This window comes from Brienomyrus brachyistius, chromosome 5 (assembly GCF_023856365.1).
Source record: "Brienomyrus brachyistius isolate T26 chromosome 5, BBRACH_0.4, whole genome shotgun sequence".
Classification (NCBI taxonomy): Eukaryota; Metazoa; Chordata; class Actinopteri; order Osteoglossiformes; family Mormyridae; genus Brienomyrus; species Brienomyrus brachyistius.
Window position 1 is genome coordinate 11,320,479 of NC_064537.1, and position 18,162 is coordinate 11,338,640.

The window sequence follows — 18,162 nt, forward strand, 5'->3', positions numbered from 1 at the left end:
CCAGACTCAGGCTGGATCGCATTCAGGTGCTTTAAGCCCGGCCCGTTTCGGCCGCTCCCTGGCCCGTCCGTGGCGTTAAGCTGCTGGAAAGTCCTTTGTGTCGAAGCTCGGCGTTTCACATGTACCCCCAACACCCCTGAATCCGAGGTAGAGATGGTGTGTTTGGGGTTGAAGGACAGGAATGCTTGACAGGGGAGGTAGAGGGGTTTTATGGAGGTGTCTTGGCACAGGATGGAGGTATAAGATAACACCGAGGGGGCAGCTAGCGAGGGCCTTGTGAGTGGAGGGGAGCAGATCGGGATTACATGGTGGGCAGGGTTGGAATTAGTTTGTGCTTCCAGGTACGGGGTTAACTGGGGTATATCGCAGGAGTACAGAAAAGGAGAGGTAAGGCAGGACTGAGAGCACAAGAGCAAGTTCTGCTTTCTTGTCTGAGGTCAGAGTCAGCAGCTGTGGGTGGGAGGCCTTTAAAGGTGTGTGTGTGTGTGTGTGTGTGTGTGTGTGTGTGTGTGTGTGTGTGTGTGTGTGTGTGTGTGTGTGTGTGTGTGTGTGTGTGTGTGTGTGTGTGTCACACAAACGCCTGGCCCAGCCTCTCTGGAGGACGAGTCTCTTCACAACCCACTGGGGAGGCAGATCGAGGTGGGGGCACTCTCCAGGAGAGAAAAAGCAAGCAGACGGTCCAGGGGGCTTTCCAGGCAGCTCCGCTCCCGTGTCACCCCACCACCGCCCGCTGCTGGTGCCACATGCCGCACTTTGGCCTGGCAGGAAGGTCAGGCTGAAACCACTCAGGTCAGAATCCCCCAGCCGCTTAGCAGGTTACAGCGGATGTTTTAGGCGGTTCAGGCTAATGATGCACCTGGCACGTGGGGCACAAGCAGATTGCCCCCCACCCCCACAGGCTTGCTGGACTTTCCTGGTGGGCATTGAGACGCACCTGTGTTTCCCTTCCTCTGTCATGCTGAGCAGACAGCAGACCTTCCACAGCCATCATGTCACATTCACATAACACCCGCACCACTAATTCTGCAGTCAGACCCCTCCCCGTCCACCAAAAGAAGGGGCGTCGAGCTAGTCAGTCTCCCCCCCCCCCCCCCCCCCCCAACACCCTCCCAGGAGACCCTGCTCAGCATTCACGCAGTACCACGTATTTACATAGTGTCATAAGAGATAATGCAGTTATCTCAAGGCAGGGACATTGGAATTTCATATTGGATTAATTTGCAATTTCACATTCAATTAATTACATCAACACTTTGTGTCAGGTTGCGTGAACTGCAGTTTAATTAGGAGCTAATTTGCCTTCGCAGCTTCTCAGTAACGGTAACATTTATGCAAACGCTATAAATTTAATATTGTTTAAAGGGCAAATCGTGTTCACTGGATTTGTTGTTCATGAGTAGTGGGGGCCATGTACACACCCCTGTCCCCCCCAAAGGGAGTGCGATGGTGAGAGGGTGGGGGTGTCAGCTCGATGGGTTGGGGTAAATGAGCCTGATGCATGCTCGTGCTTTCCAGTTTTAATCGGGTGGGGGTGTCACTGCCATGGTGCGTTAAGGGTGCCTCGTACAGGCTGACTGCCCCCTAGGTGCCAGGTAAAGGTGTAGATTTGCATATGGATGGGAGTGTGTGTGGGGTGGGGGGATTCAGGGCTGACCAGTGTTGCTAGGATGGCTGAGAGAGGACCGTGACCTGCCTGTGTCAGCGGCGCTGTGGGTCGGGGACATGTTTGTCATTGCCGACCCATGTGACTGTACGTACCCCCCCATGCCCGTGTCCTGTCAGCGCTTCCTCCAGCTGTGTTAGTCTGTCTTCCATGTTTTGTGATGAGCCTGTGTGTCGCTCCCCTATAGCATTTCTGCGAGTAGGTGGAGTCAAGCCGCCAAAGCAGGGGCTGATGGGGGTGTGGGAGCGTGAGCCTGGGATGCTCGTTCGCTCGCTCGCTCGTGTGCATGCCACCTCCCTGACGCGCGACAGGCTCCAGAGAGCCGTTGCCTTTAAGCACGGCATCATGTGTAATTACAAACTATTTAATTAATCGACGCAACGCGCTCGCCTTCATAGGAATCCCCTCAGAGCCCCTGGATCTGCCCGTGGATCTGAGGTATGCAGGCAACAAGATCGCCTTCCTCTTTAATATGGGCACGATCTGGTGTCTGTAACAGCTGTAATCGCAGTCAAGGCCGTGGAACCACTAACCTCAGAGCGGAGCGAGGGGGGGAAGATGTTGCTGGGCATCCCTTATTAATTGCAGCGGCTCTAGCCGTACGTTACGTCAGCTTGTGTGCAGCCAGTCTGCCCGATCGATTTAATATCAATGAATCGAGTTTTGCGCCATTTCATTTCCATTATCGATTCGCCCGCCTGCTCCATCTGGTTCTCTGTAAAGCCGCGATGAGGATGTGGGAGTCTGGGCTGGCTTGTTTATCTGGCTGCTTGTTTATCCACCCCAGCCCCCCCTCCCACAATGAGGGGCGGGGCCGATCCTGGGCTGCTGCCATGCGTGAGCTGTCCCACCATGTCCTGTCCCACTGTGTCCTGTCAGTGGCCCCATCAGCAGCCGGTGGCCCCCGGAGTGAGGGCCACATAGCAGTGGGTGCCGGGGTGCAGCTGGCATTGCCATGGCAACATTCCCGCCGTCTGAGGAGCAGGCGAGTGACAGGCAGCCTCTCTTTGTTTTGCTGCCCCCCCACCCTCCATGTCGGCAACCACAGGGTTGGACGACTTCCCCTGAACGCACTCGCAGGCGGGGGTGGGGGGGGTGGGGGGTTCATGGCTTTTCTGAGGTGAGCCAGTCTGCCAGAACCGTCTGGGAATCTGTGTGGCATCGTGTTAATGATGCACCCCCCCCCCCCCCCATTTCTGCGAGTGAAGTCACTCAGCACCAAGTTGTAGGACACAGTTCGGCTGTACAGCACCCGCCGTCTGATTCTAGCACATTTAGCACCCTTTGGGGGAGGGGGGTGGGTTGATGGGGTTGATCACAGGCACTGCAACATCCTGCCACTGCATCTCCCTGACTCATGCATGGTGCAGACCCCCGGTAAACCATCTCTTTGCTCGTGGTTTGGGGGATGGGGGGCTCACAGATTTCCATTGCGCTGTCGGCTTAATTAAGCACTCGCCTCTACGAGGCCGTAACGACGAGCTCAGAGGCGATTGGCTGAGAGCGCCCCCTCCAGGCACCTTGATGCCATTTACAGTGCGCTCATTATAATCATTTATATAATTGCCGCCCTTCAGCTTCAATTAAACTCCTTTGCTTTTCTCCGGTAAAGGAGACTGCCTTTTCACCCGCCCCACCCCCCGCATCCTGACAGTGGGAGGGGAGACGCTACCTGTTCAAGGAGAAAATTAAGCCTTTTAATGAGGCCTCTTAACCTCCCCATTGAGAGAGCAGCGAGGGCCTTTTTTGGGCAGCTCTTGTCTTTTGCTGAAGCGTGTTCGTGTTTCCCGTGGATTTGCACTGCAGGCAGTGAGCCCAGTTAGTTTGCCTCCCGCACGCTCAGGTTTGTATCTGTGAGTTTGGGGGTATTCTGGGGGGCTCTCTTCACCCCCATCGTGGCGGACCTCCTGCTGTCCTCTCTCGTGCGCCGCTATACCGCACATCCGGTGATAAAAGGCAGATTATCCCAGACCCGATACAAATCACAGCGATGCTTCACACTCGAGCTGTAATTTCATATCCGTAACTGGAACCGCTCAGGCGGTGGGCGGGGCCACGGCTGAGCTACCGCCGCACTCATTCCGCCCTCACCGTTCGTCGTCGTCTTTCTGGTTGTCGTGAAATATTAAGGGGATTAGACTCGTGCTTGGGGACGCCATGACTGAGCTTGTCAGGGAACAGCTGAAGGTGGGATTGCCCGGCACCGCCCACCCGCCTCTGACATGGCGTCTGCTGATTGGAGCACGGCCCGTCGGTTCAGATTTCCCCGAGGCTTCTTATTGGTTCACAGAACAGCAGAGAATTATGGGGTCCATCTGCTTCCTGTAATGTATTCCTGTCGGCAGGGAACAATGAGGTGACTGGGATAGACGAGCGAGGAGGGAGGTGGGGTTTGGGTGGGGGGGCAGAGCACGCAGTTTTTCCTGCATGCTCTGCTTCTGCACACGTCGGGCAGACGGAGCTGGAATTAATCAGGAGTTGAGCTCGCCAGCTGCGGTGAAGGAAGGGGGGGCAGCGCGGGACGGGGCTTACAGAGCGGGATTGAGGGAGGGGGCCTTTAGCTCGTATGATCCTAGGAGTGCTTCAGCCTGCTGGCCCTGCCGTTTTGTGTCGGTTGTGTACGTATTCACAGGAGGTTACTTCATGTCAGGTAGCACTGCTGTGAAACCACTGAATCTAGTTGCTATGCAGGGGCACATTGGAAGTGCTTCATGAATAACTTTTTTTTCAGGGAGCCTGGCAGTGGTCAGCCAAAAGTGGGGGGGGGGTTTACTTATCTCTAATGCTAGTAAAGGGGGTGCCAGGTTAAGACAGATTCCCAGGGGGGTTCCTGCAAAGCCTGGATTACAGAGGCGCAGTGTGGGGTGTCTGTTAAAATGATTTATGGGTTAATATCCTAATGAATCATTATGATTTCCTCTAGTTGGCATTGTTATCTGCTGTGCAGTCACTCAGATTGGCATTTTGGTACAGATTTTCGGGGGGGGGGGACGTCCACGCGGCCTGCATTATTTACCAGGCATCCTGAGCGATTGTGCCTTGCCTCTTACCTAAGGCCACCCGTTTTGGTATTGATACTCAGCTGGTGGGTCTGCTCTCCTTGGCAGATGTTACTGTTACTCATTTACCAGACGCTTTTATGTGAAATGATTTATGGTGGATGTGTGCTCCCCAGGATTCAATCCCACGCAGGGCAGCCGCGATTAGTCAGTGTAGTCCATCACGCTGAAAGTGCGTCGATGTCGATATTTTAAATCGACGCGTTGTTTTTAAAATTTATTTAATCAATTTATTATTAAACGTTTCAGTGCATTATAACAGATGTTTTCCTTTAATATCACCATCTACTTATGGGAGTAGTTCAGATTATCACAAAACAAAAAGGTGATTTTTTTTTCCACTGCAGAAAGTTTGACGGCATAACGACTAGCGATATGCAAGAGCGCCTGAAGAGAACTCTGCACTGTCAGAGAAAGCAAACGCGTCCTAAGTTCTGTCTATTCTTGTTTATTAAATTACCATTAGTACAGAGAGCTTTTTAATGTCTTTTGTCTTTGTGGCTGCTTAATACACTCATTAAAGCCGTAAAGTTGTCTGCCTGCTACCTAGGAATCTCCGTTGAATAAGTGTTTTTGAGAAAGTGTTTTGACTAACATGTGGGTTTATCGTACGTGGATTAACTGCGCTGGTGTGTGTGTTTGTGTGCATTGGGCTCGGGACCAGTCTTATCGTAAACGAAAACTGAAATGGAAACAGACACTACATAAAAGGAGAGAATTTGTGAACTAAAATATAAAGGTAAATTATTTGCAAAAAAAAGTGCGTTAGACTTTAATTGGCAAAAAGCAGCACCACACCGTCAATATCTTCTTAACTTGTTTATCCGCAATGTGGGTGAAAATGATGTCTGCATAGTGCCCAAAAGCCGGTGTCCGTTATCTAAAGCCCTGCAGTGACATACTGTTTGTTGTTGTCAGAATATCTTAGTCTTTTTGATTTTCTGGAAAATTTAATCGTTTAGATTAATCGACCAATTAATCGATAGAAAAAAAAGTAATTACTGGCAGCCCCAGTCCCATGACTCTCGTGTTGTCAGCGTGATGCTCGGCTTATTGAGTTACAGGAGCCCCGATGAAGTCGAATCCATGACAGTTATTCCGTGGGCGGACCTTTCCGTGAGGCTGCCTGGAATAGCTGCCCGCCGGGCTGCACCAGCGCACCTTGTTGTTTGGGAGCCGCTGGTCTTGCGTGCCGCTTCATCGGCGTAATCACAGTGGTGCGTAGAGGCCACCTCCGTCCCCAGAGGGGCCCTGTCTCCCATTTCCCAACCGATCCACGGAAAGCCCAGTGCCCCCCCCCCCCCCCCAGGGCTTCTGCTTGAGGCAAGAAAGCCCATTTAGGCCCCGATAAAGACGCAGTGTGAGATGTGTCCTGGGGGCGGGGGCAGAGACTTCTCCGGAAGCCCATTTCGGTGGTGAGGCGGAGCTCTGGGTCAGGAACGGGTGAGGATGTGTGTTGGTCAGGAAGACGCCCCTCCCCCTCGCCAGATCCCTCTGGCTTCCTGCCCTCGGACTTTTTTTTTGGGGGGGGGGGAGAGGGAACGGTCTGTTCTCTCAGTGAAACAGCCACTGGGAGAGAATGTGCCACCCATAGTTAGATTCCTCCAGGTTTTTCGAAACGTGTATTTTAGGGGACCCCCAAGCAGAAGATTCCCCCCTCCTCAGTCCTTAATTTAGTGGCCGAGGGTCCCGTGCTCAGCTCTGTGTTTATTTGCGGGTCCCAGCTTGCAGACCTCTGCTTATGACACTGTAGCTTAAGGACGCTCTGAGTTTCGGGCTGCCGCTATCAACAGGCTGCGTCCTCACAGACCTGCGAGACGCATCTGTACGAGATCATCTCACTTTGGGCCATGAGGTGCTGCTTTAGGGCCGCGGGCCGGTGACAACGATTGGTTACAGACGGTTACTTTCTGTGCCATCCAAAGCGAAAAATGCTTTTTCTTCGGGGATCCTGTAAGCTAGCATGAACCGGCATGGGCTTCTCTGAGGTCCTGTCTGCGCAGCTTGTGAAGCTTCCCCTCTGTACCCCTTTCCTCTCTCATCATCGTCCTCCTCCTCCTGCCACTGTGTTTATAAATTAAGCCCCTCCTCACCCTGCAGTTATAAGTTAAACTGCACCTTCTGACCTTCGCCTCTCCATGTAATTTGTGAAGGAATCATCTCACTAAAATGGTAAAAGGATTGCTTTTATATGGTGCATTTTTCCCACTCCTTCAAGCACTCAAAGCGCTTTACAATTCATGCCTCACATTCACCCATCTACACACACATTCACACACCGGTGGCGGAGGCTGCCATGCAAGGTGCCGACCTGCTCACCGGAAGCAGTTTGGGGTTCAGTGTTTTGCTCAAGGACACTGATGGGGTCAGGAGGAACCAAGCCTTGAACCTGCAGCCCCCCGGTTGCCCACCGGTAGCACTGCCTCTTGCGCCACCATCGCCTCTCCTCTACCTCCTCATTCTCCTCTCTCCATAGTATTTATGAAGGACGTTCCTCCTCTCTCCTTGGTATTTATGAAGGACGTTCCTCCTCTCTCCATAGTATTTATGAAGGACGTTCCTCCTCTCTCCTTGGTATTTGTGGATTAAGCCCTGCCTCCTCCACCTGATAACCCTCCTCCTCCTCCCGCGGCGTCTGTCACGTAAGCCTTTTTCTGCCGTTTTGCCTCCGCAGTGCCAGAATCCGCCAGGCCTGCCCCCAGTCCTCCCCACCCCCGCCAACCCCAGCGTGACTCCGCCCCTGTCCACGGTTAGCAGCAGTGGCAATGGCAAGCGCACCCCCTCCAGCGTCCTGCAGCAGCAGCAGCAGCAGCCAGCCGCCCCACGCTACCCTCCCCGCGAGGTGCCCCCCCGTTTCCGCCAGCACGAGCACAAGCAGCTGTTGAAGAGGGGTCAGCCACTGCCCTTGGGGACCTTGCCTGTCCCATCGGGGACGCTCTCTCCACCTCGCACCACCGCCAGCAAGCGGCCTGCAGGTCAGAATCGCCGGCTTGCACCTCCACATGCGTGACCTGAAAGGCTCGTTCCTTTGTGCCACTTGAGGGAACGTTCCAGATCCAACTCCTGACAAAAAAAAAACTCTTCAAATGACTCCTGGGTTTGGAATGCATCTTTAACCAGGCCATGCCGTCAAGACAGCCTCTTGCACGGCCGGCAGCCTTACCCCAGTGCAGGGCGATGGCCGGCATGAGGGCAGGTAGCAGAAGGCTGCTCCCGGAAGTGATTACTCGCAGAGTGCCACATGACCACAGGTGGATCTGTGATGAGCATTTACACATTTGCATTTTGCAATTATACACATGAAAACAGCAGTTTGGGGGGGAAAAAATCATGTATGTCCAGTCTGGGAATCTGTTGGAAAATGAAGTGTCTGATTTTGTGTTTTGTTTTTTTTTTGTGGTCCATATCCCAGCGCAGTAAATGTCATGGCGTAATGCTTGTCGTGGTTGGATAATTTTAGTATCCCATAAAACCTGCCTATCGTCACGGGGTTAATAAAAGTCAAAGTGCCTCGGTGTACCGTGCGAGGCAAACCGTTTCTTTTAAGCTCACGTCCCTGTCACCCCCGAAGAGCTCTACTCTTCTAAGTCACTCCTTGCTTCCTTGAGCTCTTGTTAGTAACGGCAGCACCCTCGCTGCGGGGACCCCCGACCCTGCTCCGGCACGTCGTGTGCCTGTGTAGTCGGTGGGGGCCACGGTGACCAGAGAGTTGTGCTTAGGAGGGGGCAGGAGAGGAAGTTTAGAGGCCGATCATCAGATTCGAATGAGGCCCCGGAGAAGGGGGGGTCTCTACACAAAGGTGCTTGTGTTTGTCTGAAGTGCCGCGTGTCCTGCCGCCTGCACAGGACGTCTAGGCTGAGACCGATCAATGCTCTCGGTGCCTGTTTTTTAATCTTCCTTCCTTCCTGATGTAGTTCGCAGACGGAGGTATTCAGCTAAAATGTAAAGAGGTCCAGTCAGAGAGAATTTCTTGAAGCAAAGGTCTGGAAGATCATAATGTCTAACTATTTAGTGTGATATATATTTAAGTAGCCTATTGGTTGTATCAACATTGCATGTAATCAAATCAAATTAATTCAGTACAATTCAATTTTTTTTTTTTCTTTCTATATTTATTGTCGCGTGACAAAGAACTGAACACGTATGTATGACTGCCGGTTTCCTCATCTACTAAATAAAAGTTGGACTGCTTTTCAAAATAAGAGAAATAAAATAGGAAAACTGCCTGTTTAAATACAGTGCTTAACTTAAGCCGTAAAACCCTAATACAGTCGTGTTTATGTCGTACATTTTAGTGTTCATGGATTTAACTATTGGTTTCGATAATCCCACACCGGTAATAAAATTAAAGTCTAGTTTTAATATAAATACATACAAGCTTATCACTTTAATTGCTATTAGAGGGACATGGGTGGTCTTATTTCAAAAAGATATAAAACGTGACGTGTTTTTCTCATTCGTTTTATACTTGTCGGAGTAACTGCGCAAACGGAATGACGAGCCGTCTCAGGCGAAAACGCCGCATACTTTTAATTCCAAATAACACGCGGGGGTGCCAACGTCGGCCAGCTGGCTGGAGTGAGATTTTTAGTTCGAGATCTCTGCACACATATGTGACAGTTTTTACCTTGTAAATGGTCTGCTTCTGTATTTAATCGTGTGAGTACACTTTTGACGTAGCTAATTTTAGGTTTATAATGGAATAATATACACATGCCGTAAGATTTCCTGCGTGAGTCTGAAAGCGGGAGTGTCATGCCAGATTCTTGAGATTTGCCAACCCTGAAAAGGTTTTTTTTTTTTTTTTTTTTTTTTTCCCTCTCACCTGAATTAATTTATATGACAAATAACATCATTTTATACAGTGAAGCGGAAACTTCAACGAACATGAAATCACCAATAAACTAGGTCCACAAATATTTATTTTTACATTTTTATTTTGATATTCAGAGCGCGCAGGCCTGGAGGCATTATAGCCTCTGCACTTTGAAGTGATTTTACATGGCACTACTGATTTTACAGTACTCTCTTTCTGGGTAAATAAACATAAGTTTGTGTTTCAAATAAGAGCGAAATCTGTTGTATCTGTTTGTCCCTGTGCCCATGTCTGTCTGGTTTCCTCACCCTGCGTGTGAGTCGGCGCCAAGCTGAGCAGGCTCGCCGGGTCGCTCACTCGGTGCCGGGTTCCGTTGGGCTTGGAGCCGTTTGTAGGACCCCTACGGGCTCGAAGACGGGTAAAGCCGGAAACGGCTTCAGATTTATCTCTCGCTTCGATTCTTGCCGATACCTCCTGGTAAATAGCCTGGTTTGTCTTTCTGTAATGTTTACATTTCTCAAGGAAACAAAGGGGCCGTTTAATGAAAAGCATGTGGTGAGCAAAGGTTTAAGACGTGATTCAGAAGTACCGTCAGCCTCTCATAGCACGTGGGCACGTTGGCTCGCGTTGGCCCAGTGTTTCTCAACCTGGTCCTCGGGGACACGGCTGTTAACATTGTTAAAGATTCTCATTCTTTGCTCCATGGCTGTTGGGCATCTGTATGTATTTAATGTTGAATAGTTATCCCCGCTGATGTTGCTGATGTGGATTTTTTGCACTCGTGGCAGAGAAGCAAAATTTTGCCTCTGTATGGTCACTTTAAGGTAAAAAAAAAATCATTCCCATCAGCCATTGTTGTCCAGCTAGCTAAAGGGCCTGGAAATAGTAATTCCTGATCGCGTTTTCTCTGTTTTCCCCTGGCCTGCGGCGTTATGTTACATAGGAAGTTCGGTGGCTGATTGAGAAAGTGTTCATGACCGACCTTATGAAACTAGCCCAGTCATTGGAACGATGACAAAATCAAAATTTAAAAACCATCAATACAGGGTGTCAGAGCATATCAGACTGACTCACCTTGCGCTCACTTACAGGTCGGGATCCGCCTGTATGTCCTGCAAGCCAAACTCCTTTGTCTGTTAAACACATTGTATTGTATTGTCATTCTTTTAACTCCCTTAGGCATCGCTCATTTTTAGTAAAGATCAAGCCACAGGCTTGTAATATGTTAGTTATTTGTGAAGTATTTACCTTTTGGGTTGTTCAATCCTTATATTCTCGCCGCGAATATAGTCCTAGTTGTAAATATGGCGTGAAAAGTTGACATAATGTTAGAGTGATGTGTCAGTGCTGGACCCTCAGCGTTATCAGCTGCAGTACGGGGTCTTTTCACATATCGGGCGGAAAATTCAGCATGTGTACGCAGGCCGCCCACACAAACACCCGCACACTGCCCCCCCCTGCCCCCCTTTCCCAGGGGCCTCTACCGTTGGCGTGCCTGAGGCGGGTGACCTTGATGCCCCTCCCCCGTGCACCACAGAGGGCCCTTTGTTTCTATATCACGGGTCGCCTACATCTCTCCCACGTTGATTTTCTTACGGGCGTCTGTCTAAGATGCCTGCATCTCTGCATACCTTGCTGTGCCTATAAATAGCTGTGTGTGTGTGTGTGTGTGTGTGTGTGTGTGTGTGTGTGTGTGTGTGTGTGTGTGTGTGTGTGTGTGTGTGTGTGTGTGTGTGTGTGTGTGTGTGTGTGTGTGTGTGTGTGTGTGTGCGCGTGCCAACATGGGCAGTGAGACCCTGGGGTGTTGACAGCCCCCACCCCCCTCAGCTGGGGGAGGATCCCCTGCCCCTTCAGCCTGGCCTCGTTGTCAGCCGACAGTGTTGCTATGACTGCTAGCCTCAAACCCCTCCCCCCACGGTAAAGCAGACCTAGGCATAGCAGGTGGCATGGTGCACTAATGCTTACTGGGGAAGCCTGTGTACGACAGCTGTTTCCTGTACACCCTCCACTTTCTCCGTCTGAATTATTGCTGTTTTCTTTTTCCTTTTAAAGGTGGCAACTTATCCTTTACTTTATAAACCTCTTTGCGTTCGGGGAGGGGGGGGGCTGTGACTGTGTTGAGCAGAAATCTGGGTAACACTGGGCACTGGTGTTACTCCTTTGTTTTGTGCCGTTTGTTTTGGGTTTTGTTCTCCTGGTTTGTTTGAGCTGTGCTAATCATCAAACTGACAGACGTCGGTGACTGTCGTTACCCGGGATGCTCTGGTCTTGCTGTCTCGTCGTTGCCTTGCTACTGAAGCATCTTGTAGCCGCACTTCAATGCAACATGCGTCAGCTTCGCTGGCTGTCTGCTCTGCTTCCTTTGGGGAGAAAGTGCGCTGACAGGTGCCGGTCCTTACGCTGCAGCGATGTCGCCCTGCGTTCCCGGAAACGGCGCGGAATGCCCGTCTCCTCCCTTAAGTCAAAAACTCGACTCCTTCGAAATGGAGGAGGAGGATCTGTGTGATTGGGAGCATTCAGGCGCCGTTTAGCTTCCTGAAAACACAGCAAGGCCTTTTGATCTGGGCGGCCGCAGTTTGCCTAGCGGAGGTCAGGGGCAGACAATGGGCCGATCAGAGCTGCTGCACGTCACCGCCTGTTTGGACTGAGCGGCGCTGGACTGGCACCGGGCGGCACTAGGCCGGTACAAATGGCTGTTTTCCACAGACTTCAGCTTGTTGTTTTTGGACGGCACCGGGCCCGTTTATAAACAGCACCGTCCTTCATGCGGCTAGCTGGCATTGAACTTGCCCCCCCCCAGGCTCTCACCGTTCTTTGAGTAGAATAAGGAACGTTGTGGAAGGATGGAGTTCCTGTCACATGTTGCTCTCTGCAGTATCTGCATGACTCTCCTCATGTTTCATTTTGTACCCCCACCCCCCAGGTTATTTTCGTACGAGGGCACAGATGAGGTAGCGGGTGGGAATGCTCTGAACACGGGGGTCTGCTGTGCCTGGTGTCTAACTGCATACTAATACTATGCTCCCCTTCCTGTGCGGCAGCCCTCACCGTCTTTTCACTTTTTGGCTGCGGTGGGGGCTGCACGGTTCCTGTCTAAGGGGAACAAGGAGCAATGCTCCCCCTCTACCCCCCCCCCCCACTACCTCCTGCTATGTACCGTACTCCTCCAAGGAAAGCGCTTTTCACTATACTCCACCCCCCCCCCCCCCCCAACCTTTTCATAAATTGGGAAAGACCCCCTTCTAAGAAACCTGACGGGAAAATGGGGGGGGGGGGGGGGGAGGGTAGCGCGGCAGAGAAGGTGGGACCCAGCCGGAGCGCCGCTGTGAGGGGTGCTCACTCGCTTGCTCGCTCCCTCACAGAGCTGCAGCTTCTTGGCAGCTTTTCAAACTGAGGCTCAGATGCCTCGCAGCGGACATATTGGATCGGGGATGGCTGGCGCTCTGCGCAGAGCGTAGCTGCTCTCAGGATGGTCGGTCGCCTCCTCTCCTCAGGTACCAGACCCGCCGCTGCCCTGCACCCTATCTCTCTCCCCTCGCGCCTTCTCTCTCTCTCTCCTCCACTCTCTCTCTGTTTCATTTTTCGTTCGCGCTCCCTCGTTCTGTTGTGGTTCTGCCCTTTGTTTTGCTTGCAGTGCCGAGTTCAGCTGGAGCAGAAAAGTAGGTGGGAGGGAAAAATCGCTCCCGCTGCCTGCTCTCCGCCGCCGCACAGTGAATCTCTCACGCACGCGAGTTTCCCCTGCCTCGCTTTTTTTTTTTATTTCTGTTTTGAGCGGACGTTGGGAGCAGAGTGAGTGGGGGGAGGCCGAGGCGCGGGGCCAGTGACACATACGCAGTGACTCTTTCCCTCTTGGCTGCGGTTCAGCTTTGGTAAAATGGCTCCCCGAGCTGCCGCCGCTGCTCCGAAAGAGAGCGACATCACAGCCGCTGCCGTCTGGCCCCCTCGCCGTGCCTCTCCAGCTCGCTCGCAGGCACTTGAAGGTGCCCGTGTTGTCAGGGTGGGGGGGTGGTGCACGTCCCGTCACCTGCAGTAGGTTTGCCAGGATGGAGCTGAACGGAAGCGGCATTGCTTGATGGCGCGGGGGTGCGAGCTGCGCCAGCCAAGCGTGTGCCACGGTAGAGTGGCACTCGGCCATCTTGCGCCCTCTTGTTTATGGATGGGGGGGGGGGGCAGGGAGAGTCGGCGACCTGGGGGAAGGAGCACTGGTCTGCAGTGGGCTCTAGGTTTGTTTTGACAGTGCTGCACATTTCTCCACTCGTTAAGGCGCTCGAGTCAGACGAGCGGCTCCTTTGGGACGGAAATAGGTGCCGCGTTCTCCGTCCCCAAAGCCTGACGCGCTTGCCTGCCATGTCGTCGGCTGCCCGCTGGAACGCCAGAAGGATGGCGCGTTAAAACTGAGGGCGCTCCCGTGTGAAGCGAGTGTGCAGGTCCCGTGTAAATCACGGACGCAGCACGAGCGCACGTCGTCCGCGGTGTGGTGTGCGCCGTCAGTGGAAGACGTGCGCGCGAACTCCATCTGCGGCTGCCTGCACTCCGCGCGGCTGGGAAAAGAAACGGGGCAGCAGATCAGAGCGCTTTTGCGATACCGTGGTCTGCAACGGAGCGATAAGCACACCGGCGAGAGGATGCTGCGTAGCAGCCAATGCGGAGCTGAGGACAGTGCGCGTAGATGCCGGTTCGATGTGCGCTGTGTAAGCTGCAATCGACGGGCTTATTCTCGCTCATCGCCAGGCAGGCTGATGCCGCAAAGCGTCGTCTTGGGGAGTAGAGATGCTAAACTGGCGGTTTGAGTCTCCCCATCGTGGCGGCTGGCTGTATCGCTTTGAGAATGTCATGTGCGGGGGCTCGAGCTGCCATGGGTCCCTGTCACGCCAATGATGATGCCATGATGGCTTTTAATGTTGCCACTATCCCCCCACCCACGTCTAATTACATACTGTTTTTATTATGAAAAGAATTTGGAGATTTGAATTAAGATTCTGTAAATGAGTGTTTTTCTGCATGTGAAAATGAGATGAGATGTAATGAGTTAATGGGAGTGCATAGTGTGTTTTTTTTTTCTTCTTTTTTTTCTCCTGAGTTTCCACTCGTTTCTGCAGCTGCCTTTTGGCTGGGGTTGTCTGCTGCACCTTCACGCCTGCCAAGGCAGCGCGAATCGCACGTACGCTTCCGATTTGGCAAACTGGAAGTGGCCCAGTTCCTTTCCAGTCATGTGTCTCGGCGGTGCCTGTCACTGCTACGTCGGCACGTTCCGGGATGCGCATCGCGAAGATCTTTGTGCTCCTAAGTGAGCCTTGTTTGCTTCTCATTCCAATTGTCGCTGACGCTGTCAACATCTGCACGCACCACCCCACCCCACCCCCTAGTCGTTAAGCTGCCAAAACTCTACAAAATACTGCCAATCAGAGCCACCCATATGCCTTCCTTTAGCACAGCTCTGTGAGTTCACATGTCTTATTCAGGCCCTGGACTCCCCTCTGTCCCCGCAGAGTCACCCCACCAGAGCGGCCCGGGAGCCCAGTATGAGAATCCCCCCTGGGGACTCTGCAGCAGCAGTCGGAGCGACACCAGCTGGGATCAAGTGATCATCGACGAGAGCGACGCCGAGGCGTGGCCTTCTATCGTGCGTGGGGGCGACGGCCACGCCCCCCCAGGATGCGGCGCGGACACTGACGCCGCGGCCGAGAGCAGCAGCAGCAGTGGTAGCAGTAGCAGTGCGAGCATGGCCACAAGCGCCAGCCAGCAGGGCCACCTCTCAGGCCACCACTCCGGCAAGACCGGTGCCGGCCACTCCGGGAACCTCATTACCAGCCAGGGTGGCTCCGGCCGGGGCTGGGGCTCTGGTCCTGCCCACAGCTCCCTCGCCGGGGACGGCAAAAACGACGTCCTGCCAGCGGGAGGCCGTGGCCAGCCCTGCTGGAGCTCCTCCAACTTTAACTTGAACCTGAATCCTAATGCCAACCCTGCCGCCTGGCCCATGCTTGGACACGAAGGGGCCAGCGTGGGTACTGGGGGCTCGGCGGGGAACAACCCTCCTTCTCCCAACCTCTGCAGTCCAGTGGAGGGCCCACCGGCTCAGGGCAGTGGCAATGGCAGTGTGGCTATCGCCAATGGCAACTTTGCAGGGAATGGCAGTGGCGGCGGCAGCAGCGCCTGGGGGGGCGTGGCTTCGCCTGACGTCACGGAGCCACGCCCTCCCCCGCCCACGAATGTGTCTTTCAGCATTGAACCTCAGAACCTTAACACTGATGGACCAAATCACACTAAGAGAGAGCCACTGAGTCCAATCCACAGCTTGCCCAGTTGGGGGGGGGCGCCTACAGCCATGGGCAACGTAGTCCCGCCTTCCCATGGAGCCCAGCAGGTCAACGGCGAGGGGAGCTCCGTCTGGGGCAATGGGGATAACAAGTCTCCCACTGGCAAGGATTCCTCCTGGGATTCTGCCCCAAGTAACTCGCAGGGGATCCTCAACGCCTGGGGGCGTGCCGGGAGTGGGGGCTCGGCGGGCAGTACCTGGGGTCGCTCTCTGGGGGGGGACTGGGGCAAGCATTCTGGGGAGGCTAAAGGGTGGGAGTCGGCCAACAGTCCTCCCCAGGAGCAGCACAACTCCTGGAGCTACCCTAGCAATGCCCCTGCCAGCGAGGGTAGCAGCGACAGCCTGGAGGGAGGCTCCCACCGGAAGGAGAGGTCATCTAGCGTGGACGCAGCGGTACCCCCTTTGCCGCGCCAGGACCTGGACCCCCGCGTGCTGTGTAATACTGGCTGGGGTCAGATTCCAGTGCGGCAGCACACCGCTTGGGAGATGGAGGAGGCATCGCGTGGTGACCACAAGAGCGACATGGGCACCGATGCCTGGTGCTCGTCCTCCGGCCCCGCATCTGCCGGGCCGCCAGCAGCCCAGGAGGGACCCCCCGTCAGCGTTGCACAGAAGTCCGATTTGAGCGGGAAGGGCGAGGGCCCAGGCACTGTGACCGCCTCAGGATGGGGCACCGCTGCTCCGCCCCCTAGCCAGCCCGGCACCGGATGGGGCGAGCAGCCAGTGAACAGGAAGGCTGCCAATGGGTCTGGCGGCTGGGGCGAGTCCCACGCTGGAGGGCCAGGCTCCAGCAGCGCCAAAAACGGGCAGTCCTGGGGCGCCAATGAGAAATCTTCCGGATGGGATGACCCTCCTTCCAAGGCCAAAGCACAGGGCTGGGGCGAGTGCCCAAAATCCTCCCAGGGCTGGGGCAACGGAGCCGGAGGCGGGAGCGGTAATGCCGGAGACTGGGGAGAATCCGGTGACGGGAAGAAGAACGGCACGGGGAACATGTCCTGGGAAGGAGACGGCGGCGGCTGGAAGGAGACGTCCCGCGAATGGGTGAAGCCTCCCACTGGGGCTGCAGGGGGCTGGGGAGACGCACAGCGCCCCGGGCCTCCGGCACAGGGATGGGGAGGCACAAAGTCCCAGGAGGGCACTAATGGAAACGGGGGAGGGAAGGGAGGGAACGGCGGAAATGTGGGCTCCTGGGGGGGTCCAAACTCTGTGAAGCAGTCGGGCCCTGGCTGGGGAGCGGCCGGCGGCACGGGCCCGGGGGGAGGCGGCGGGCCGAAGCAGGAGTCAAGTGGCGAGCCCACTGGCTGGGAGGAGCCTTCGCCCCCCTCCATCCGCCGCAAGATGGAGATCGACGACGGTACCTCAACTTGGGGAGACCCGAGCACTTACAACAAGACTGTCAACATGTGGGATAGGAACAATCCTGTGATCCAGAGCAGCCCCGCCTCTGGGGGCAACTCAGCCCCCGGTGGCGGGGGCGGCACCCAGCACCACCATGAGCACCACCATGGGCACCACCACCCGAGCCATGCCCACGGCGCCCCCAGCAGTGGCAGCAGCAACGGTTCACCGAGCGCGGCCCCCCTTCACCAGCCGGGTGCAGCTCAGAACAGACCCCCTCTAGTGGCACCAGGTAAGCACTGCGTCGGCAAGGCCTTCACCTTAATGCTTATGAGCTGCTAGCCGTGCGGTTTTAGCATTCAGTGCAGGATGTGAGGCTCTGTCCACAGGGTTTTTACTTGGTGGTTCCTTGCTGGGTTTTTACTTATTCAAATGGCAGATTAAATGCCCATCCATAACTGATGAAATACATAGGGTTGCTACAAGGCAGTATTAATTACGCAGGAACTAAGGTAGATGTCGTTTTTTTTTTTGCTGAAGTAGCATTCCTTCCTGTATGGAGGTCCACAGAGTGGAAAACCAGTAATGGGAGAAATTATGTGTACAGAACCACAGCAGATTGGATTCTCGCGTGCTGTCCATCACTGCCTGCTTTCGTCCACTACTTCATGATATCTCCTGTTGGTTCCTGTTGCCTGATTCCTGGCAGCAAGTTTCAGAACATCCCGTCTGCTGTGTGTTTTGAAGTGTTTGGTTGATGAGGAGCATTTAGAGATGAGCGTAAACGAGGGGCACCGTCTAGGGATCCTGTATTTGGGTCAGGGGTCTGTACAGCAGCAGTACCTGGTGCCCTGCCAATCCTGGCTGTGGTATTTAGCACTAGAGCTCCGTGCACTATATGTACCATACTTTGGTGTCTGATGGTCACCTGGACCCGAAATAGTCATTGTACCATGGTGTGTGGGAGGCG

General features: G+C 54.1%; 1 protein-coding gene and 1 long non-coding RNA gene across 2 annotated transcripts in view; one reads left to right on the top strand and one right to left on the bottom strand.

The window, feature by feature from the left end:
- Nucleotides 1-18,162, top strand: part of tnrc6c2 (trinucleotide repeat containing adaptor 6C2) — a 57,259-nt gene that overhangs the window by 13,218 nt on the left and 25,879 nt on the right. The window contains 3 exon segments of the mRNA XM_049015820.1: nucleotides 7,397-7,428; nucleotides 7,430-7,697; nucleotides 15,028-17,484. Of these exon segments, the coding sequence (XP_048871777.1) occupies nucleotides 7,397-7,428; nucleotides 7,430-7,697; nucleotides 15,028-17,484 (2,757 nt within the window).
- LOC125743135 (uncharacterized) lies at nucleotides 9,642-12,668 on the bottom strand. Its single transcript, XR_007398289.1, has 2 exons — nucleotides 10,787-12,668; nucleotides 9,642-10,671 (listed from the first exon to the last, which is right to left on the bottom strand). It is a non-coding gene; the product is annotated as an uncharacterized LOC125743135 (long non-coding RNA).